Source organism: Nannospalax galili, unplaced genomic scaffold, assembly GCF_000622305.1.
Source record: "Nannospalax galili isolate Female #2095 unplaced genomic scaffold, S.galili_v1.0 scaffold1228, whole genome shotgun sequence".
NCBI classification, from domain to species: Eukaryota; Metazoa; Chordata; class Mammalia; order Rodentia; family Spalacidae; genus Nannospalax; species Nannospalax galili.
Window position 1 is genome coordinate 243,148 of NW_008358413.1, and position 23,448 is coordinate 266,595.

A 23,448-nucleotide genomic window follows, 5' to 3' on the forward strand; every position below is an offset into this window, starting at 1 on the left:
ACTCAAAAAACAATCAAGAAAGCAAGTAACCCAATCAAAGCATAGGCTAAGGGTCTGAACAGAGAGTTCTCAAAAGAAGAAATAAAGATGGCTAAAAAACATTTTAAAAGTTATTCAACATCATCAGTAATCAGAGAAATGAAAATCAAAACCATTTTAAGACTTCATTTTACCCCAGTCAGAACGGCTAAGATCAAGAGAACAAATGATACCAAATGTTGGAGAGGATGTGGGGAAAGGGGAACACTCGTCCACCGCTGGTGGGGCTGCAAACTTATTCAAACCCTATGGAAAGCAGTGTGGAGAACTCTTAAGAAAACTACAAATGAACCTACCATTTGACCCAGTTATACCACTCCTTGGCATATACCCAAAGAACTCATCCTATTGCAGAGACACTTGTACATCCATGTTTGTTGCTGCTCTTTTCACAATAGCTAAGAGATGGAAACAACCTAAGTGTCCCTCACCTGATGAGAGTGGATAATGAAAATGTGGTTCACATATATGATGGTGTTTTACTCAACAGTAAAGAAAGATGAAATCATGAAATCTGCAGGGAAATGGATGGAACTAGAAACTGTTATACTAAGTGAAGTAACATAGACTCAGATAAAAAAAAAAAAAAAAAAAAAACAAAGTATATTCTCCCTCATATATGGATCCTAGCACCAAATCCTTATAAGTGAGTATGTAACCAGACATAACTACATGAACCAGGATAATTAAAGAAACCAGGGAGGTAAAGGAAAAGAATGAATCTGAAAGAGAAGAACAGTAGGAAACAGGTGTTAATAAGGGAGATATGGATAAAAATGGGGTTATTTTAAGCAGAGTGGGAAAGAAGGTTATACAAGAAACCTAGGGGATCAAGGGAAAGAAGGAGCTCAAGAGAGGTCAGACGATAGGAGAAGGGTATTATTAAGGGAGAAATGGGAAGAATGGGGGTACCTTAAATGGGGAAACCATGGTGGAAGGGTAGACAATGTGAGAGAAAAATAATGCCTACCTAGTTTTAAAAAAACAGAGGGAACCATATTCGTCTAACAACCTACTGACAAATTATACATACAACTAGATCAAAGAATATATGTCTAGGCAAGGTTTAGTTGAGAGCATTTGGTCTTCACCCAAGCTTTAGCCACATGGCACATGGTAATTAAAAGTACCAGGCTGGTGGAACTAACCTTCTTGGATGTTTAACAGCCATTCTCTCCTAGGTCAACTAAGTTCCAGGGGGCTATGAGCATCTCTCAAAATGTTCTGTAACTGTGGGGAAGATAGTCTATTTAAGAATATAGTGTTGACAAAGGGACAGGAAGATTTCAGAATGGACAATTGGGAGTGACTAAAATGTGTGGATACCCAACAGTACACAGGAGAGGAGAGGAGAGGGGCAGGGCATGCAGGAGGCAGATTCTTTTATGAATGGGTTAAACAGCTGCAGCCTTTATAAACAACAACAACAACAAAAATCCTGAAAATCACAAGTTTCGTGTTGGTTGTTTTTTTTTCGGCTCACTGTACTTTTTACTCTTTTTTTTTCTTCCAGTAGGGGGAGTCTCTGTGACTTTAGTAGTTACATGTCTGGTTTTATGATACCCAGGAAGCCATATGACCCTCTGGCTTAGATTTGAGTTCTGTCCTTGCCACCTCCTGATTAGCAATGTTCTCTTAATCAGTGAAGACTTAGGAACAAATCAGTCCTTGGATGCGCGCAAGCTCTTAAGCAGAATGGGGTCAGAGTGTGCTAGCACTGACAATAAATCTTCCTAATCTGCCCCAGCCAATCCTAGCCCATCTTCCAGTCTGTATAATTCAACAGCGGTCACTTAGCACAGCTTCCTGAGACTTCTACTTCCTGAGGCTGCCCTCAGCTCTCAGTCTCCCCAGGAGGTGTCTGCAGTTCTTTAGCTGCTGTGAAAACTAGGAGACATGACACACTCTAACTGATTGCTTGTAGGGGAGGGGTAGGGGTTGGGGGGGGTGTTGCTTACCCTTCCTAAGGACAGGGCAGAGTGATCAGTTATCAGTGGCTCCTGATTAAGAGACTCTTGTGTTGGTTACCACTCTCTAAGGAGTCACAGGCCAAACAGATTTCTTGACATGTGGCCTGGCCAAACCTGGAACGTTGCACTTTGTCAGTGCAAAAGTTTTTCATTTTCTGCTTGGCAACACTAATCCCAGTGAGGGTTCCTCCTGGCTTCATATCTTCTCCATGTTCAAACCCAAGCTTTTCCCCAATGATAACAGTAGCAGCTCAAAGGCCATTTTCTGTAATGGCAAAATTCTATATTTAATGGAAAGAACCCTCACCACTTGCTTGGATTCTAAAGTGGCAAGTTGAGCAAAGCAGAGAGTCCATGTATACTCATATACTCACAATCACTTAAGGTTAGAGTAGTTCATGTCTACACACCATCTCTTTCAGACCTTAGCTATCAAACAATGTCCTGGTCTTTTGGGGTATACATGTTGCTATTATATTTTCTCAATGCTAAAGCATCCTTCTTTGCACAGAACTCACCAGCCTACTCAGTCGTTAATAGATATCACAAACTTCAGATAATTTGTGACCACTGTAATTAAAAAAAATATCCCTAAGGCAGGGACTTCAACTGATACTTGCACATCCATAGGAGCAGCACCAAAAGGTAGAAACAACCAGATATTCATCAACAGAGAAACGGATAAACAAAATATGGTCCATCTATACAATGAAATATCAACCACAACAAAAGAACAAAGTACCAACAGATAGTGAAACACAGATGAACTTTGAGAGCTTCGTGCAGAGTAAAGTCAGGCACAGAAGGACCAATATTATAAGATTCTACTCACCTGAAGTCCTGAGAATAGGAAAGTTCAGAGAGACAAGAGGTTGACAACAGGTGCCAGAGACTTGGGGAAGAAAAATGATATTGTTCAATGGGTACAGAGTTTCTGTGATGGAAAAGTTCTGCAAACATGACAGTGATGGCTATAGAAACAATGAATGCATTTAATGCCATGAATCATACACTTAAAATGGTTTTTTGACGTTTCACACAATAAATATAGTTGAGAATGCTCTCTGTGTCTTATTTAGTAACATAGTGTCCTGCCTTCACTGAATTCCAAGTGTGACTAACAATTACTTTGATCAGTCACCAGACATCAAAGAGCTAATTTGCTGCTTTTTCAAGAACAGTGTTATTTTTAAAAGAAAAGGTTGTGTTTCTGAAATCTGCCCAAAAGATAAAGTAAACTTTGAACGCTGAGTAAAGGAGAAAAGTCTTCTGAGAGAAAAATGGTACTATCTGTAGAGTGTTGGCCTAGTGTCCAAAGCCATGGTCCATGAATACCTTCTGCATTGAGGCCACAGACAGGTCTCAACTTCAGGAGCCTTAGATACTGCATAAATAGGATACCAACTAAATGTTGACAATGGGGAGTAACAGTGAGGAAAAGCCACCAATTAATCCATATTATGACTAATAGATAGTTCACTAATAGTTTAATAATATGAAGACAAGGCTATGCTACACTAGCCAGTGAAAAAGCTGGGAGGAAATCCTACCAATGTGGAGTGAATATCAGCAGGCTATAGTGCTGTGGAGAATTCTGTCACCCCTTCCTATTTTCAGTGATCCCTCATGCCTTTATAATAGGTCGATGCTTCTGCAACGGTGGTATCAGCACTAGCAGCAGCACTGCAACCTAGGAACTCAGAAGAAATGCAAACTACTGTGCAGTTTCCTAGACCTTCTGAATCAGAAACTCCAAATGTGGGGTCCAGTATTCAAGCTTCAATAAGCCCTTCAGGAAATGATCATGCAGAGTTGCGGAAGCATTGTAGAAACCAAAGTTTTCCTTTGTGGTTTTTTCTTTCTTGGTAAAAGAATCTTCAACTATAATAAACGTTTTCAATTTATATAAGTATACTGAAACTTAAAGGGCACACTGGTGTTCATCTTGAATCCCAGCACTCAGGAGGCAGAGGTAGGCTCTGTGAGTTCAATGCCAGCTTGATCTACATTGTGAATTTCAGGCTCGCCAGGGCTACATAGTATGAACTTGTCTTTCAAAAAAAAAAACCCGGAAACCTGCTTTTGAATTCTTAGAGAATAGGTGGTGTCCTGTCACTCAGCAGAGAATGAAAGTCTTCCTAATAATATAACTCTAAAGGCAGAATTTTTCTTGGATAACCAAAACAAACTCATAGAATCCAAGACTCTGAACTTACTCCTGCACTTGATAAAGGCAGAGATATAGAGAAAAAGACAGAGGGGACCAGGGAAGGTCCAGGAAAGCTGCTCCACAGTAGCAAGATCAACTGCTGCAGTGACGTCTTCTGGTTGACAAAGCTCAAGACTCACAGGGAAAGCAGACACTACCTTAAGCAGCTTGTAGCCTCAACTGGATTTCATCTGCTTTCTTCCAAGTCAAAATCTATCCAGTTCTATTAAGTGTTCTTTTCATAATGGGCACATAACTATTAATATACAATTTTCGGACTCCCTTCTTACACAGATAATTGAAATCAGAAAGACACTATAAAACCCAATAGAGTCTTCATCTGATGCTCCAAACAGGGAAGGTTTAGAGGGAGGGTTGACCTTTTGCATGGAGCATGCTGTTTAATAACTTTGCATAAGGCAATCCTAACTTCCAGGAAATGAAAATGAAAGAACTATTCATCTGAAATCCACACTTTGGAAAAGTAACCATTGTTCTTTTGAGGAGCACAATCCTAGGGATGTGAACATGAAGTCCAGATCAGCAGACACATTCTGGCCCCAAGAGGTCTCCAGTATTAAAGGAGTTAGGGTGCAGAGGGAGGACAGAAAATGAGCCTGAGCTTTCCCTCACCACCAGGCATTTGTGCCCAGTGCCTATAGATGTCAACATCAGAGAATCCTTCTTCTTGGAGACAAGAGGAAGTCTCTTAACACAGCAGGGAAAAGTGTTTCCTCCCAAATCAATCTAGCTGGGGACCCTTCATTAGTGACCCATGCTCCTTCCCCTGATAACAAAGTGTTCTGTGTGTTAACAACACATCTTTAAAAAATGAAAGGGCTTTTCTATAAACTTGGCAAAATATTTCAAACTATATAGTCACTAGGAGTAGTTTTCAAAAATGCACATTTCACTTGGCATCTTCAGCACCCTCAGCTGGCTGAGCTTGCTCCATTTTGGCATCTTTATTTCTGCAGGGCTGTTCACATCCTTGCCAGCATCAGCTTTTCCCTTTATCCCTTGGTATCTTCTCTCTCATCTTTACAGGCTTCAGCTCCAGCTATGGAGGAGCAAGTTTAGCAAACAACCCTGCAGGTCTTCCTGTGGCTTGTCAACACCTTTGCCATATCTGTTAACCTTTTTTTGGGAGCATGACACTGATGGTAGGGTTTACATACTGAAGGGACACAGATGTACCTGGGGCTTTTGGTTGGGCTGGGGGTCATTTTACCTCATCCTCTTCACAATGCTCCTAGATTTCTTATTAATAAAACAAAGCGCATACACAGGCTGGCAGATCAAAAAAAAAAACAGCAAGCACTGGCTTCAAGAGTGGGTGTTGTTAGCATTAGCCATCAACTTCACACAGCCTAGAGTCATTTTAGAGAAGCCTCAATTAAGGAAGTACCTAGATCAGGCTGGTCTGTGGACATGTCTGTGAGGGACTGTCTTGATTATTAATTGATGCAGGAGCGCCCTGACTACTGTAGGCAGCACCATTCCTCAGGCAGGTGGTCCTGGGGCTGTATAAAAAGAGCGTGAGCCAGGGAGCAGCATTCCTTTATGGTTTCTATTTCAAGTTCCTGCCCTGGCTTCCCTCAATGGTGGACTATGGCCTGGAAGTATAAGATTAAACAAACCCCTCCTCCCCTAAATTGCTCCTGGTCAGAGTGTTTTATCATAGCAAAAGAAGGAAACTAGATTGGTGGGGCATCGAAAGTGACCCAGGCTATGAGGACATTTAGTCCTACTCTACCAGAATAAAGTCTTGAAAGAAGAAAGAGAATGTATGTGTTCTGACCTTAAAACAATGAGTTATAGCAAGATCTAATTTTTAGGAAATAAATTTGACCAGCACTCAAGTTCTCTGAGCCCACCCAAACCAGGTCCCTCTCATAATGTCCTGGCCAGACTTGGGGTAGGGGGGAAGACATAGAAAAGATCTGCCTCCTTAGTACATGCCATCACAAGTAACTATTTCCTGAAGATCTTCAACAGATGTTACATTATGAGCTGTGTTGGCTTTCCTTCACCATCCCTTTCCCTAAAGACAAAAATAAATAATTTTTGTAAGGAAGAATATTCTATCTAGATGGTCACACCCTCCATGAGAACTGCCTTGTAATTCAGAGTTCTTCAAGGCATCTAGTGGTTTCAGTGGGATGCACATTTTCTGACCCATGTTGTCAGTAGGAAAGGAAGAACCATTACTAGATTATCCACGAAGTCCAGGGACACAGAGAACATGAAGACATTCCATCCAATAGTAAGACCCTACAGGACACAACCAGGTCAGAACACCTTTAAATCTGAGGTTCCAAAGGCATCTTTACCATCTCTCCCTCAGCATGCACATAGGCTCTAAGGAGAGATGTGCATACTGCCTATGTGAGCTGCTTCAAGGATTCTCCTGATCAATCATGCCATATTCAACACACAGCAGTCTCCCAGGAAGGCTTTACCTCCATGATGGGACTGGATGCCAAGACCTTCTCTTCAATGTTGGTATCACTGGCTGAACCACCAACTGTGGCAAAATAGCGCATGGCATACTTGGCTGACACCGTCTTCCCGGCTCCAGACTCTCCGCTGACTATGATGGACTGGTTCTTTTCGTCTCTGGAAGGGAAAGAGCTCTGGTCAGTCACTGGCCATAGAAAGGCTCTGCTGCCTGCCAGGGGCTGAACCTAAAGAGAGGTATCTCTCAGGGATAAAAACGGATGTCTGAGCCAGGCATGGTGGCACATGCCTTTAATCCCAGCACTTGGGAGGAAGAGGCAGGTGGATTTCTGTGAGTTCAAGGCCAGTCTGGTCTACATGGTGAGTTCCAGGACAGGTGAGGCTACAGGGAGACCGGTCTCAAAAAAAAAAAAAATCGCTGGGGCTTGACAGTGTCCAAAGCTAACAACTGTCCGTAACTCCAGTTCCAAGGGATCTGGCAACCTCTTCTGTCCTCCATGGGCACTGCATGTCATGGGTGCACTTACCTACATGCAGGCAATACACACACACACATAAAAGTATTTTTTTAAAAATGGATGACTGTATAAAAATAGTCTGCCCTCCTTCATAGACCTGCATAAATGTGAAAGAGGGAGGGAAGAAGGAAGAACACAGATCTGAGCAGGGCTTACAAACAGAATAGGCCCTCGACAACTAAGGAAAAGTGCAGTGTGGCTAGCCGGGTACCTTCTCAAGTCCTTTCTGAGGGCAGTGCCTACATTCCAAGAATTTACACATACCTCCTTTTATCTCAGCTCCTCCAACATGCCTGTCCTATGTCACTGAACTCATTACAATTTTCTCTAAGAACATGAATCGTCTCTTGTATTGAGCCTAGCATGCTGACAAAGTTGAACACTTCTGCTCATACAGCTATATTACAAAGGGCATGTAACCAGCCTGATTTGCCTCGAGTAAATAATTACCAAATGCAACAAGCTGGATTTGAATCAGGCTAAATGAAGTCAGAAAGAAGGTACCCTCCATCAGTTAAAAATGTAACTGCAGGTCTCTCTTTAAAATATAGAGTATGAAGACTTAATGGAGAGAACATCCCTTTAGGTCTCCAAGGAACATCGGTATTTAAAGCTGAGAGTGGGGCTGGAGAGATGGCTCAGCAGCGGTTAAGAGCACTTGCTTTTCTTGCAGAGGACCCGGGTTCAAATCGAAGCACCCACATAGCAATTAACAATGGTCCATAACTCCAGTTCGAGGGGATCTGATGCCCTCTTCTGTCCTCTACAGGCACTGTATGACAGAGATGCATTTAAACACATGCAGGCATAACACTCATACACAAAATAAAAAATAAATAAATTAATTAATTAAAAAGCTTTAAAGTTGAGAGCAATAATGAAAATTTGGGACACAGTTTAGGGCAAAAATTGCTTATGAGGGCTGGACTCAACCAATTCACAAAGTCACAGGCAGGCAGGAACTCTACTTCAAATGCCCAGTGCTGGAAACAGTGCCTTGCATCATGTATTTACTCAGTGTCTACTGGTGAACCAGAAACAACTTAGGGACCAGAAGCTCTAAGCCCTCCTTTCCTAAATGAAGGCAGATTTTGAACTCAGAACCTGGTGCCAGGTCCTATGGATTCCTAAGCAGAGTGGACTTCCGAAGAACTGAGGAACCTTCATGGTGGGCTGGTCTACCATGCTGATTATCAGCACAGGCTGTGGCTATCAGCATGGGCACATGAACACCAGCTGTCTTCTGGTCTTTAAAAGCAGTGAAGTTGGACAACAGTCTGATGACAGAGAGAATCTGTCCAGCTTGAGAGGGACTAGACAGAGAGAAGAGGCCAGCTGTAGGTATAAGTGGAATGCTTGGGAAAGTCATGTGCAGGGTCTGGTTGGGGAGGGGAGCTGAAGAAACTTGATCTGCAAGCCAGTCCCTGTTAACAGGGAGCTGCAGAGCTGTGTGGTTTGAGTTCATAGTCATGAGCCATCCTGAGGGACTCAAGTGGCTCTGGATGGCTAGTGGACATTGAGAAGATGAAGATGAACACCCGTATCTTAAAGTGGATATCCAACCAATTACTTGAAAACTTACACAGACTCCTTCCTAATACTTGGTGAATGGATTTTTCCATAGTTTCCTGAGACCTCCCTTCATTCTAGGCTACCACTGTCTTCACTGCCCATTTCTTCTCTCCTTGCTCCTATGACATCTGTACACTGAAAGGTGGCATCTAAATAAGGCCATAAATGAGGTTATTTTCCATTTTCATCCTTATTTTTTTTGTTTTCATTTTATATTGTATCTCCTGGACCTAGGGGACAATGACAGGTGTCACTTCTCTTTTCAGTATCTTTATTAAGTCCCTGGAGAACTGCTCAGAAGCACAAGCATGCCAGACAACTGGAAGTGTAAGTCAGGCTTTACACCTCAGCAACAGTTACCTCTGCATGACTTAAGTTACCTCCTTTCTCTGATGTCACCTGTATCTTCAAAAAGGACAACTAGACTGCTGCAGTCATACCCCAGAGTTTGGAAATCTGCCTCGGGTTTAACCTAAAGTAAGAGGATGGGTGCAGGATGTGACTGAGCATTGGTCCTCAGCATAGAGGCACTTAGAATGGAGAAGTAAACACTATCCCAGCGCACTTAACAAAGAAGCAATATACAGAATCAAGCTCAGTGGACGAGGGACATATGCATGCTGCCTGGACAGCACACACAGGAAATTGGACTGCAACGGGATGTGGGTAACATATTGTACTTGGAAGAGACAGATAAGGCACAAACCAGTGATCCTTATCACTTTTCACTTTCAGTGACAAGGTGACAATTATTTTGCACAACACTAAGGAATTACCAAAAGCCATGAACTGTTCAGAAAAAGAATGACTCCATAGAGGTATGGCATGCTCAAAGAATCAATGAAAAAATATTTTTAAAATAAATGCTTGTTCCATAACAATTCAAGTTGAAATTTGGGTAGTTTTGTCTCCAATGGACTTAAAAGCTGTCTCTCTCTCCCTCTCCCTCTCCCTCCCTCTCTCTCTGAGGTAAGAGGTAAAATGTTTTCAGAGCAAGCAGCCCAGTCTAAGATTAACTGGCCAGGAAGAAAAGAGGGGCAACAAATGTTAAGAATCCAAAAGAGAAGAATCAAATCAATGAAATGACAAAAAACATCAGATTAAGGAGGCAAATATACAGCCAAGATTACATCAGAATCACAAATACGCCCAAATTTTAAAATCTTTGTATTGGGCTGGGGAGAGGGCTCAGTTGGCAAAGTGTTTGCCATGAGGACCCAGTTTGGATCCTCAGCAGTGTGTGCACCTATAATCCCAGTACTGGGGAGGTAGAGACAAGAGCATTCCTGGGGCTTGCTGGCCAGCCATTCCAGCCGATTGGCAAGCTCCCAGTTCAATGAGAAAGCCTGTCTTACAAAAAAACAAAGTTGGAGAGCAACTGAGGAATGCTGCTCAATGCTGACCTCTGGCCTCTGCACACATGTGCACACAATCTGTGGATCTAGGGAATACAAAGGCAAATACCTCCATGTAGACTGAAGTCACATAAACTTGCCTCTCAGACCAGCAAGTAGCTTGAACAAGGCACATGAGGTACATGCACTACCATAGATCCACGAGGATGATGTGCAACACAGTTCTCAACTTTGTTCTTCCTATGTTATCTTTCCTTCAAGTTGAGAACTGGAAGCATGAAAACCAGACCTGAATTTGAGCCTCACTTGTACTAGTGACTAGCTCTCTGAATTTGCACATGGCAGCAAATATCTGGCCTTCAGATATCTCAGCATACTTTCTTCCAACTTGGATCCTTAGGGTGTGAGCTGTTCTGAATGGCTGTCTTGATTTGGTCTCCAGTTCATCCTAACACCCTTGCCAAATTAAATTTCTAAATCATAGCTATAATTACATTTTTCCTTTTCCAAAAAGCTAAATAGCTACTCGCTCTCATCAAATCAAGTCAAAGTCCTCAGCTGAGTATGTGATCCCCTCTGCAATACATAATACTAAAGCCATTAGCAAGTATAGGACAATTAAAAAGAACACTGGGTCTACCAAGTCCTAGTTCTACTACTAACAGACTTTGTAAGTCATTAGCCATATTATAGAGGAGAATCTGCACCTGGAAATTGGCTACAAGATCATAGGAAAAAAATCTCCTTATAACATGATGGTTTTGCGTCTCAGCCACACTGGACCACTTAGTCCCTGAAGAGTGCATACCTTCCCAACACTGCATTCATGGTACTCCTCCATCTGAAGCCCCATCAACACAGAAGCCTCCAGAAGTCTGTCCTGACTAGCATCATAGTAGATAGTATTTCTCCATCTTTTAAGGTCTCATGCCATTCATCTTATACCACTTTTAACACACTGTCACCTTTTACATGACACTAGTGACAGTCCCTGTTGGTTTTACTTGCTTCCTTTTTCTTGTCTCTTCTCATTTCTAAAGCAGAGATCTGTGACATCAACTTACCCATTTCTGACATTTAACAATTCTATGATGAAAATATTAACAGGAGATGTACGTAAGGAAAAGCCTTGTTCCCATTGTCAGGTTATTTGGGGCTGGTTGTGGGGACATTTATAAATATGGAATATTACCCAATGCCCTTCAAAAGCACAATCAATGTGTAGTTCCAGCCATTCAGCCCAGTTTTAGAGATGATTTAGCTGGAAACTTGGGTCAATCTGCTTTTTAATAAATTCTTTTCTCTTGAGCCCAGTGAAATTCTCTTTAGAAAAGGCAAATCGTGGCCAAGAAATTTAGTGCCCAGCTGTTATTCAGGTCCAAGCTGTCTTCAGGCAGTCACGCACTACTGCAAACAGGAAATATCCTTGAAGACTTGTGCCTCACACAAGAGCACAGGATTCCAAGTTAAGGAACTCCATCATTCTGAGTAAAACCCAGCATATGCACTCCATCTCCACACACAACTCACCCAGACCCCCTTATTCAACTTCTGAGAGGTCAGAGTTGCTTCCAAGGTCCCATGTTCTTCTAGGTTTCTCACTACAGCACTTTAAGCTCATGAGATGATGGGCCACCCCTACCTACCCTTCAAGTGGGGCATGTGGTAGTGAGAGTTGGTATAGCAGGGGGCTACCAAGCATCTGTAGTCAAAGGAGGGCACTGCTGACCAGCCAGGGAGCAGTACAGGAGCTCTTCTTGGAGAACTGCTTAACGGTTGTCCTGTTTGGGCTTCCTACAGAGTCATTTGCCACCTGTGGTCTTCCACTAGGCAGTATGAATACAGGAGCCAAAGGGAAACCCTGCTCTAGTCATCTCAAAGATGGAAGAGAGTCCAAGGACTATGCTGGAGGTCTGATTCACCAGCAACCAAGCTGGCTGTGACTTGGGGCCAGGTGTCCATCTTCAGATTTGTGTGGCACCTGTGGTAATCCACCCTCAATGCTCTGCCAGCAACAACGCAACACTAAGTGGAGAGTTCCTAGAGGCCAGACACTAGCCTTGAATCCCCAGTGTTCCTGACACCAAGACCCATGGAACCTAGTTAGCCTTGACTAGAAAAAGCCAAGGTCTTCATGCAGACCGTCTAGTCTCTACTCACCAGCTCTCACCAGAGTACAGAAACCTCAGCACTGTTGGAAATCCCTCCCTTCCCTCAGGACCCATGCCAGCACATCCTTCTTAGTTATCATCAGAAAGTAGTATGGTCTGATTTCCAAAAATTTCAGCCTGGACATCATCTATAAACATCGGAGAGCAGTTTTCCAGTCTCTCTCCTCCTTTACCACGTCCTTCTCATGAGACTTTCTGAAAACCAATGTTGGTTTTACCTGCTTCTCACTCACCATAAGCCGTCCAGTGACATCCTTCAGCCACTAAGAAGAGCCACTTTCCTGGTGGTACCCCAGGCCAAGGGGGCCCACCCAGTCCCACTGCTTGCCACCCTTCTCTTTATGGACTACATTGAACCCACATAGGCTTTTTGTCTTCATTCTCTCCTGCTCCTGCTCTATGGCAGCCTGGTACTTTTCCAGCTCAAACTGATACCCCCCACCCCCCCCTTTTTTTTTTTTTACATCTCACAGCTCTTAATGCCTGGTACTCAATCATCTTCTGTCTTATAGCAGCTCATGTATAACTGCTTTTTAATTTAATCACTGGGCTGTTTACAGCACACCCAAATGGTTTACAAAACTCTTAGCCATGTATCTTATACTTAAGATTCATAAAAATCAGTGGATACCAATCTTCCTATTTTAAAGAAGAGAAAACAAGTCGAGAAGATTCAAGTAGTGTACCCAGAGTTCCTGAGCTGGAGAGACACTGTGTCCAAATTTGAACATAGATTTCCACCTCCTTGTGTAACTTTCCATAGTGCTGTGCTGCATCTTCTCTATGGCCACTTCTTTCTTGTCCAATGGAGCAGTGTTAACAAATGTAGCCCAAGTACAAGGTGAAACCCAAGTCAGGGGTTCTTAGCACTGATTGGTTCACCATCAACTCCTTGGCCAAAATATCCCATGTGCAGAAGCCCTCCCCCAAACATCCCATCTTCATAGCACTCACTACACAATTTACTAAGGTGTTATTCACTTACCTAATGTTCTAGAGCCTAAATCCCATGATGCCAATCTCAAATAAGAGGATTTGGATAGCAGGCCGGCACCTGGACTATATTATGAGGAAAGCCTGTAGCCTAGTAGTCATACATAGTGGCATGACAGAGCTCAGAGCCCTGCCCCCTTGAGTTATACAACTTCCTGCCTACAAAACCAATCTGGTAAAAACAAACAAAAAAAACACCAAACTGGTAACCCCTGTCCCCTTCTCTGTCTTCTCATGTTTTACCTATGGTAGGAAGGGGACTTACAGTCTCAAACAGGTACAAATCTATTTCTTGGAACTGGAAATTCCTTGAGGGGATGAAGAGATGAGAACATCACTTGCTTAGGCTCCTTATGCCAAGGGAAGTTGTAAACCAGAAAGGAGAGGGAGTCTGGTTTACCAACACACAGCAAGGACTCATCTCTGACATGTTCTTAACTCTGTAGTGACAAATCATCTGGAAATCTGGGTGTGTCGGAACATATTGTTTGCTACAGGGATAATCAATCTGCTGTTTCTTGCTGTCTACCTTTGTCTATTCTCTAATTACACTGTCAACACCACTACTGAAACACAGACTCTACTATGGCAGGGGTGGGAAACCACTATGTGACAGAACAGAAAACAAATTGTTCAACAAAGATATCTATGTCAGCACCATGGACAGTGGTAATAATGGAAAAAGAGCCAGGGAAAAGGCACAGCAAAACTAAGACACAATGACTATTTCAGAACAGAAATACTGTATTTGGTTTGATGCTTTAATAACTTTAAGAAAGAAGAATGAAACAATGTGAGATACAATCACAAATCATATTAATATAAAGTACTCAAAAGCCTATTGTATAGTGAGGGACGTATCAGGAAGAATCAGATCAAAGAGAAAGATGGAAAGGTAAGGGAGGGGAAAGAAGTTGGGTATAGAAGAAGGTTAGGCTGGAGGAAAAGTTAGGTGAAGGGGGGTGGGGATGCAGAAAATGTCAGGGAGGCAGATTGAGGTGTGACTTAAGAACAACACATTTGCAATTATTTTAACATTACGGACCATATTAAGAACACTGTTGTTCTGAGAAGAGGTTGTGCCTGATTAACTCAAGCAAAAGATTAAAGGTCCTTTCCAATAAGACAGGCCTAACAACAGGAAGGGGTATGCTCAGACAGTTGAAGGAAGGGCACTGTGTGAAGGGTGCAGCCCTGGGTTCCAGGGGTGAGGATGGCAATGGGCTATTCCTGAGGACCTCAACCATTGGGCACTGGCATCCTGCACAGCCATGGCCTCCCCTCCCCTTAGGCCTAGCCCAGAACTCAGCCCAAGTCTTTCAAGAGGGCCATCAAAAATAAGCAAAGAAAATTGGTGCTTAGCAGTCAGAGTCTTAAGTGTCTGCTTGGTAAAAGAAAAATGGACTTCAGTGTAAGGTATAAGTACTTAGTGCATTTACTATCCAAATATCATTTCCCACTTCTGTTTCACAGTGGCCCTTGGAATTGTGGAGCTCTATTTATAAACCTCCCAGAAGAAGCATGATACAGGCAGCAGTAAAAGGAATCCATTCTTTCCAGCTTAATATAGTCCCCAAGAGGGGCTTCTCCACATCTGAGAGAAAGAGCCCTCAGGAGCTCCATCCAGCCTACCTCCTCCCTAGCACATGAGCAGGGGTAGACTGATTCTCAGCCTCCATTAACAGGAATACACCAGTTTCTTTGCCCTTAAAACAAGGGGCTGGATGATGACCCAAAGACCCAGGCTGCAGTTGAGCTGTGTGGTACATTCTATACCAACTGCAATTATCTGCTGATCTCTAAACATACTTTTAAACTCAAAAACCTATGGGGTCAGGTGATCATGAGGATCAGGGAAAGTTTCCTGTGGCTTCATGCTTTACAGATTTGTTGTGGTTCATGCCAGTAGCTAGTGGTGAATGGTGACATGCATATATAATATCTGTAGTTTATTATTTTGTCCTGGAACTAGTTTGTAGTGAAGGGTATGCGCAGGCAAAATGACCAGTCCTTGGTCAGTCATCCAGCTGGAATATGAGGCCAGGGTACCTGCAGAACTCATCTAAAAACATAGGTTCTTATGCTACTGCCAGGTCTATTTGACATGTTGCCAATACAAAAGCTTTCATTTTTCTCATATAGCCCTGCTTTAGCTCTTTATGTTTTAGATGTGGGCCTCCTTGAAGGCCAATTTCTGCATTTCTCTCTCTCTCTCTCTCTCTCTCTCTCTTCCAGGTGATCCCTTAGGGGAACTTACCTTCTCCCATGTGTCTAACTACCATTCACAAGTTATCTATTCTCAGATACCTCCTGTGAGGCTTAGCTTTATCAGTGTGACATAACTTAGAATCACCTGGGAAGAGAGTCTCAATGGAGGAATGTCTCCATTGGGTTGGCCTCTGGGAATGCCAGTGAGGTTTATCTTAATTAAGTTAATAGATGCATGAAGACCCACCCCATAGTGGGCATCACCATTCCCTAGGTGGGGGATCCTGAACTATGTAAGAGTAGAGACACTGAACTGGGCACAAACAAGTAGGCAAGTGAGCAGGTGAAAATGAATGCATTTCTCTCTCTGCACTTGGATGTGGTGTGACTGCCTGGAATGATGAACTATAATCCACAGTTGCAAGCTGAAACAAGCCCTTTCTCCCCTAAGATGCTTTATGTCAGGATAATTTATCACAGCAACTGACATGAAACTAGGGCACCTCCCCAACCCAGAGCCTTCCCCAGAGCCACACCTGTACCACAGTCCTGGATAAACGCATGTGGAGACTGCAAGGTGCCCCAAGGCCTCCCTGTTCAGAGAAGAGTTCTTCAACTCCCCACCCTTCTGCTCTTCCCCTGTATCCTCGAGGCAACAGTGACAGGGAACCCTGGGGGTGGCTCTGGGCTCCTTTCTCTCTCTTTTCCCACTAAGTCAGGCTGATTGGATGGCCTTGTTTTTTTTTTTTTAATTTTATTTATTATTTTTATTTTATGTGTATACATGTATTGCCTGCATGTAGGTAAGTGCACCCATGTCGTGCAATGCCCGTGGAGGTCAGAAGAGGCTGTTGGATCCCTGGGACTGGAGTTACAGACAGTTGTTAGCTGCCAAATGGGTGCTGGGATACAAACCCGGGTCTTCTGCAAGAACAACCAGTGTTCTTAACCACTGAGCCATCTCTCTAACCCCTGCCTTGGTATTTTTATAATTCACACTCAAGCCCTGCTCCTCACCCTCTCTCTCCTGTATCACATCACAGCATAACTCATCTTTCTGCGTCAACTTTATTTCTGCCTGTAATCCATTCCTCCTCACTACTTCTGGCAAAATACTGACAGACTCACCTGAATGTGTCCAAGTGCTGCTCAGCGCACCTCTGCTGGAGCACTGAGCACCTTCAGTACTGGAGGTCCTTCATGACCTATTCCCAGGGACCAGTCTAGGCAGAGCTGTCAGATAGTGCAAAAGGTGGGCAAACACAGGCAGTGGTCATGGAGAAACGTAATTTTCAAAGAATTCAGGTCCCAACGAGCAGGTCATGGTTCCTGGAAACATTTTGACTGCCAAAATATTGGCAGAAGTGTCCAACCTGTGGCCTTGGGGCTGCATGTGCCCCAGTATACCTATGGATGTGGCCAAACACAAAATCATAAACTTAGTTTTAAAACTGAGATTTTTTTTTGGAAATTAAAAAACAAAAAAAACATGATTGCATGATTTTTGAGCATGAACTTTGCAGATAGCAATGTCACACCACAATGTCCAAAGGCTGCACACCGCTGCTAGGGGTTCTGCAGTCTGGGTGCACACTGCCAACAGTGCACACTGCCAACAGTGGCCCCACATCAGACCAGAAGGGTCATAATTTCTGGGATGAAACCTGGATTTTTAAAATCCACACGTGACATCATTATTCTGCTATAACATTGGTTCTACTGGAGTTACGGACAATTGCTAGGTTGAAATGCTTTGTTAAATCAGCCACTGTATAAATATGCTTAGGCACTTTCAATAATTCAAATACCTTGCAACTCCCTTGTGGTCAATAATAGCCTATGTACAATGTGACACAACTTAAATACTTGCTTGAAGAGACCACACAGTCTTTAATTTGTGAATCTATTAACTGCTTTTCAACTACAGACAACAGGAACAGTCACATTTAATTCTAAGCTCTAGTTAAAAGTTTATGATGAATCACTTGGAAAATTCAAAGCAGTTTTCTCATTAACTGGATTTACATTCTTGACTTCCATATAGTTGGAATAGTAGTGTAAACAGGACAGTTTTGTCAGAGACATCTAATGTGACCCAGAGTGGCGACACATCTATAATCCCAGTGTGAAGCTGAATATGCCCTGGTTATTTGGGGGTATCTACTCCATAGGGTACAGTATTAACTTGCAAGAAGCAGTGTTCATGAACCCCTCCCGTGCCCTCATGCAGCTGCTGCAAGACTCTCACATTTAATTCAAGGTTAAATTTTCTCCCATCTTCCTGCCCCATGCCTCCTAAAAACAAGAGCCCAAACTCATGGACCAGAAACTGTTTTCTCAAGCACTGACATGGAGACACCAAGGGCTGGGGGTGGGAAAGGTTGGTGCTCAGCACTAGGTGGTGTTGGGAGTCCATTTAGGATACATGACAATGGTTAAATGGTTTAATGCACAAATGTATACTGTGAACTAACTACCACTCTGTCTGGTGCACAGTCAGCACTCAGATATCTCATGAGGAATGAATAGATACCATGGGAAAGAAAGAAAAGCCAAAATATAGCTTGGTTATGGAAAAGTACTACTAATTGCATCCATTCATGTTAACTATTTATCTATGACTGAATTATCATGCAGCACAATAGTTATGAATATTATTAAACCTGATACACCAGTGCTGGTGTAGGCTTCATTCAGTTGCAAAAACAGATGTTTGATCTTCAGTGATGCCTATGGAGTTTTAAACAAATGCAACAGATTACTTTTTCAAAGTACGAGTGTGTAAGCCTACAACATAGCAAAGCCAACTACCTGGGAATCTCACCTATGACCCAACATTTCAGTTGGAAAACTCAAGTGTTCATGAGGCAGATAAACAAGGGGCTCAATTAAGTTGATTTTTAAAGCTCCTAAGAAAACAAACACGAGAACAGAAACAAGGATGGCTCAGGCCAAAGCAAGTGCTTGAAACTCAGTTTCTCAGTGCTTCCAAAAGAGTAACAAAGCTTACTGCATCAGAAAATGCCTAGATTAAGGGTGTGGAAACCAAGGTTCCAAGAGGTACTGGAGGTGGGACAGGATGTAGGCTAGAGGACTCATCTCCTTGGAGGGTGGTAAGCTAGGGAGGCCAGCAGCACCCCGGCAAGGCCTGCAGGAAGAGGTCTGGAGTCCACACAGTCTCCACGTTCTCCATGTTCTTCCAATAGACTGCACAGTCAGAGCATTCTCACTTTAATGAAGGCTCCAGGTAGACTGGAGTAGCTCAGGATTCTCAGAGAGCACAGGACTGGGGGATAAAGGACTGTGGCATTTACTTTTCTATTCACTTTTTTATGCCAAGCAGCTAAGACTCCAAGAGAGGGACCATGTATGCACTGAAATATAGATTACACAAGAACTGGCTTTTTCTTCTGTGAATTCCTCTTCCCTAGCTTTAACTCTAGCTTCAGCACACCCCATACCTCTCCTACTTCCAGATTTTCATTAATTCACCAGCATCAGTGTAGGAACAGAAGGTGAGAGTGACTATGGAACAGGGAAGGACCTTGCCTGGTCACATCAAAGAACTTCCTTGGCTGAGTCATTCTGTGGCACAGGTTGCTGCCAGTAGGAGAGGTTTGGGATCTGTAGAGCCTCAGTAGGGATCTGTAGATCCCACTGGTACAGACTAACACACAAGGCTTTCTAAGGGGCACAGGAATGCCCTGATAGTCTGTGAAGACTTGAGAGGTCTAGAGCAAGGTGAAGAGATACAAAGAGTCAGAAGGAAAAATCAGCCCTGACCAGGCAAGCTTAATTGGTCATCCAAGCAGAACTAGCACCAATGTACATCACCTGCAGTGTGTTCTGAGTAGCACAAGAACCTGGTGGTCCAATTAAAGGATGCTGTTCTTGATTCAGCCCACATTTTCTTCCATCTTTCTTCATGTGGAAATTCTCCCCTCCCTATCTCCTTCCCCTGATCCCTTACTAATCCCCCATGAGGCCAAATTCAAAGGAGATCCTTGGAACCCCATGATGAATATCTGCCTAGAAGTAGGTACATCCCCCTGTAGGGTAACCGCCCAGTGCTGCTGCTTTTCTTTTAGGAAGACATTTATTATTTTTAGTTCTTTGAAAATTTCATACAATGTATTTTGACCATATTCACCTCCTTTCCACCCAACTATGTCCTCTTTTATTTTAATCCACGAAGTTTGATTTGTGATGCCCATATACTCTTGGGTGTGGGGCCATGCACTGGAGAGTACCAGGGGCCACACCCTTAAAGAAAACCAACACTCCCTCTCACAGCAGCTATCAATTGCCAAGAGGTCCTCAGTAATGGATAGGACTTCATGTCCACTGCCCAGCTCCCTGCTCCAAGCTGGGATTTTGTCTGGCTTGAACTTAAGCATGTCTTATGCATGCTGCCACAACAGCTATAAGTTCATATGCACCCTTGCCCTGTTGTATTTGGGAAACACATCCACTACCTCTGGCTCTTACAGTCTTTCCAGTCCCCTGTCCACAGTGATCCCTGTGAACCTTGGGAGGAAAGGGTGTAATACAGGTGTCCCATTTAGGGCTGAGCCTTCTTCAGTCTCTTATTCTTTGCACCTTGACTAGTTGCTGGTCTCTGTGCTAACTGCCATCTACCACAGAAAGAAGCTTCTCTGATGAGGGTTGATAGATGCCCTAATCTATGGGTATAATGATAAATCATTAATCAGTTTAATACAATGTCCATTAATAATATAATAACAGTAGATCCTGCCCCTGGGTCTATGCCTGTCTAGCCACAGGTTCTTAGCCCCAAATAACTATTCCAGGTATGGGTTTCATCTTGTGGAGTGGGCCTTAAATCCAATCAGACCAGTTGTTACTGTAGCTTGTAGGATTCACAACTGGAGAAGACTGATGATTACTCTTCTCCTCTAGTAGCCTACACAACACTTTCAGCACTATGAAAGCTATCCAGCAGGTCAGTACCAGCTTGATTCTTCCATGTTCTTTGACTCACATATGTGGTGTCTTCAGCAACAGGGTCTTACTATCAAGTTCTGGAAGGACAATAACTTGTAATGTCTGGGGGAAGGGGGTTTCTATGGAAACTCACTAGCCAACAACTCCAAAAGAGGGAACACATTTCTGGCACTGGGATTTTTGTTTGTTAGCCTGTGGTGTCCAGTAGGGTTACTGTCACCCCATTATAGGGTAGCTCCATTTAACTGTCTTTTTATATGTATGTATGTATATGTTTTGGGATGTTTCTACAGTAATAGGTTTCCATACGGCTTTTTCTAAAGGCCTTTAGTGTTACTTACCCCTCCCTATACTCCCTCCTCTACTCTGCCCTCCTATTTCCCACCCCGTTTAACCCTTCCTGTACCATTATTCCTCTTTACCCCTTTATACCATGCATTTTTTTCCTCCCTTCCTTGAAAGACTCTCACCACAGTCTCTTACTAATTTGCTGACCTCTACAGGTATTATAAACAAAACACATACAGCTAAATATTCAAAGCTAACATCCACAAATGAGAGAAAATATGTGACATTTATCTTTCTGGTCCTAGGTTACCTCACTCAGCATTATGGATTCCCGTTCCATTCATTTACCTATGAACTTCATAATTTCATTTTTCTTAACAGCTGAATAATATTCCATTGTGTAAATGTATCATATCTTCAACATGGTACTGGCATAAAAACAGATACATGGATCAATGGAATACAACTGAGGATCCATATGTAAGCCCACACTAATATAGTCACCTGATTTTTGACAAAGAGGCTAACATACATTAAAGAACAGATAGCATTTTTGTCAAACAGATATGGTCAAACTGGATAGCTACATGTTGAAGAATCAAACCAGATCCTTCCTGCTCATCCTTCACAAAACTCAACTCAAAATGGATCAAGGACCTCAATATAAGACCCGATAGTCTGAATCTAATGGAGAAGAAAGTATTGAATACATTTAAACTTATCAGCACAGAAAAAAAGACTCCCTGAACAGAACACCAATAACACAGACATTAAGAGCAACAATTGACAAATGGGACCTAATGAAGCTAAAAAGCTTCTGTACATCATTGTTTGAATGAAGAAACCTACAGAATGGGAACAAAATTTTTATCAATTATACATCTGGCAGAGGGTTAGTATCTAGAAAATATAAAGAAAAAGCAAACAAAGCATCAAGAAAACAACCCAATCAAAGAATGGGGCATGGAATGAGAGAATTCTCAAAAGATGAAATACAAATGGTTGAGAAATATTTTTTGAATGTTCAATATCCTTAGCCATCAGAGAAATGCAAAATAAAAGTACTTTGATATTTTAGCTTACCGCCATCAGAATGGCTAACATCAAAAAGTAAAGCAGTAAGTGTTGGCATAGGTGTGGGAAAAGGAAATTATTCACTGCTGGTGGGGTTGCAAACTGCTGTAGCCACTATGGAAGTCAGTGTGGAGGTTCCACAAAAAGCTAGAAGTAGACCTACCACATAATCCAGCTAGAGCACTCACAGGCACATGCCCAGAGGAGCCTTTATTCTACTACAGGGATACCTGCTCATCCCTGTTCATTGCTGCTCTATTCACAAAGGCATGGAAATAGAAACAGCCTAGATGTCTGTCAACTGGTAAATGGATAATGAAAAAGTTGCTTTTCTAATGAAATGCAAAGTGCAAAGAAGTTCAGAGCTACAAAAAGTTACAGAGCCAAACCAGAGATCTAAAGTTTATGTCAGGCGAGTGGTTAACAAAAATGTGGTATATTTACACAACGGAGTTCTATTCAGCAATAAAGAAAGATGAAATAACGAAATTTGCAGGTAAATGGATGGATCTAAAAACTGTTATACTAAGTGAAGTAACACAGACTCAGATGAAAGATGTGTTTTCCCTCATTTGTGGATCCTAGCACCAAATACTTTAAAATTCCATATCCTTTTAATAAGATGATACTGTACAGCAGTCTCTTCTGAATGAAATAACTACCACCATCACGACTTCAGTAGTGCCTGATTGCTAAACATCATCACAATTGGCCTTGTTGTTGGTTGTGTTCCTTCATTAAAGGAGGGGCAAATGGTCACTGGACCCTCAAACACAGTATCCAGCCACTCTTCCCAGTCAACTGTATGTAATATGGCCCTAATCACACATGGTCTCCTAGATTTGGGGAGGGCTAAAATTCACAATCTAGGGAAGGCTAAGAAGAGAAGGCTTGATCCATGCTGGGTAAAGGCTATCCAGTGTGCATACCCTCAGGTCATTCATATACTTCAGCAACCCCTGAGTTACCTCAGTAAGTAAACTCAGTAAATTCATTGGTTCTCCAGTAAAACTTGAATCAAACATTTGGTTTGACACTAGAACCATGAAAGGGAATAAGCATTGCTAAGTATCCCTAGGAAAAGAATTCTCACAACAGAAGGAAAATATATTTGTTAATGTTATTATGTCTCATAATGATTAAAAAAGAAAATGGGAATGTAAAAGATGTTAAAAGGATATGGGAGCTCTCCTGGCCTGCTCCTCTCCTGCCCTCAGGCCTCTCTTGGGGTAGTCTATTGCGCAGCCCTCCATGCCTTGACTCCCACAGCCGCGTTCACCCTTCCATCTCCCCCGCTGTTCTCTACTCCTAGCTTGGGCCCTGTGCCATTCCTAGTCTTGGGGCCCCAGACACCTGGGGAGCCAGTGCTGCTTCCTGACCCTTTTCACCGGGACCAGCTTGGTGCCTTCCTTGGGCCCCAGGAGCACTGCCTCTGGACCCAGCCCCGCCCTCACCTCTCTCTGCTTCCCTGGTCCTGCAACACCGTCAGCCTCTTTCTGGGGCTGACAGCCTCTTTCTGGGGCTCTGAGGCTTACCTTGCCTCTCCCTGATCCTCTGCATCCAGTACAACCCAGCTACTCAATCCACTCCCTGAGAAATCTTGGGGCTTATTCCCACCCCATCAGC

At 42.9% G+C, this 23,448-nt stretch overlaps 1 protein-coding gene across 2 annotated transcripts in view; it reads right to left on the reverse strand.

Moving 5' to 3' along the window:
- Myo5b (myosin VB) overlaps positions 1 to 23,448 on the reverse strand; it is a 361,461-nt gene that overhangs the window by 165,982 nt on the left and 172,031 nt on the right. For both annotated transcript variants that reach the window (XM_029557950.1, XM_029557949.1), the window contains exon 5: positions 6,681 to 6,837. In XM_029557950.1, coding sequence (XP_029413810.1) covers positions 6,681 to 6,837 — 157 coding nt within the window. The remainder of the gene's footprint in view (positions 1 to 6,680; positions 6,838 to 23,448) is intronic.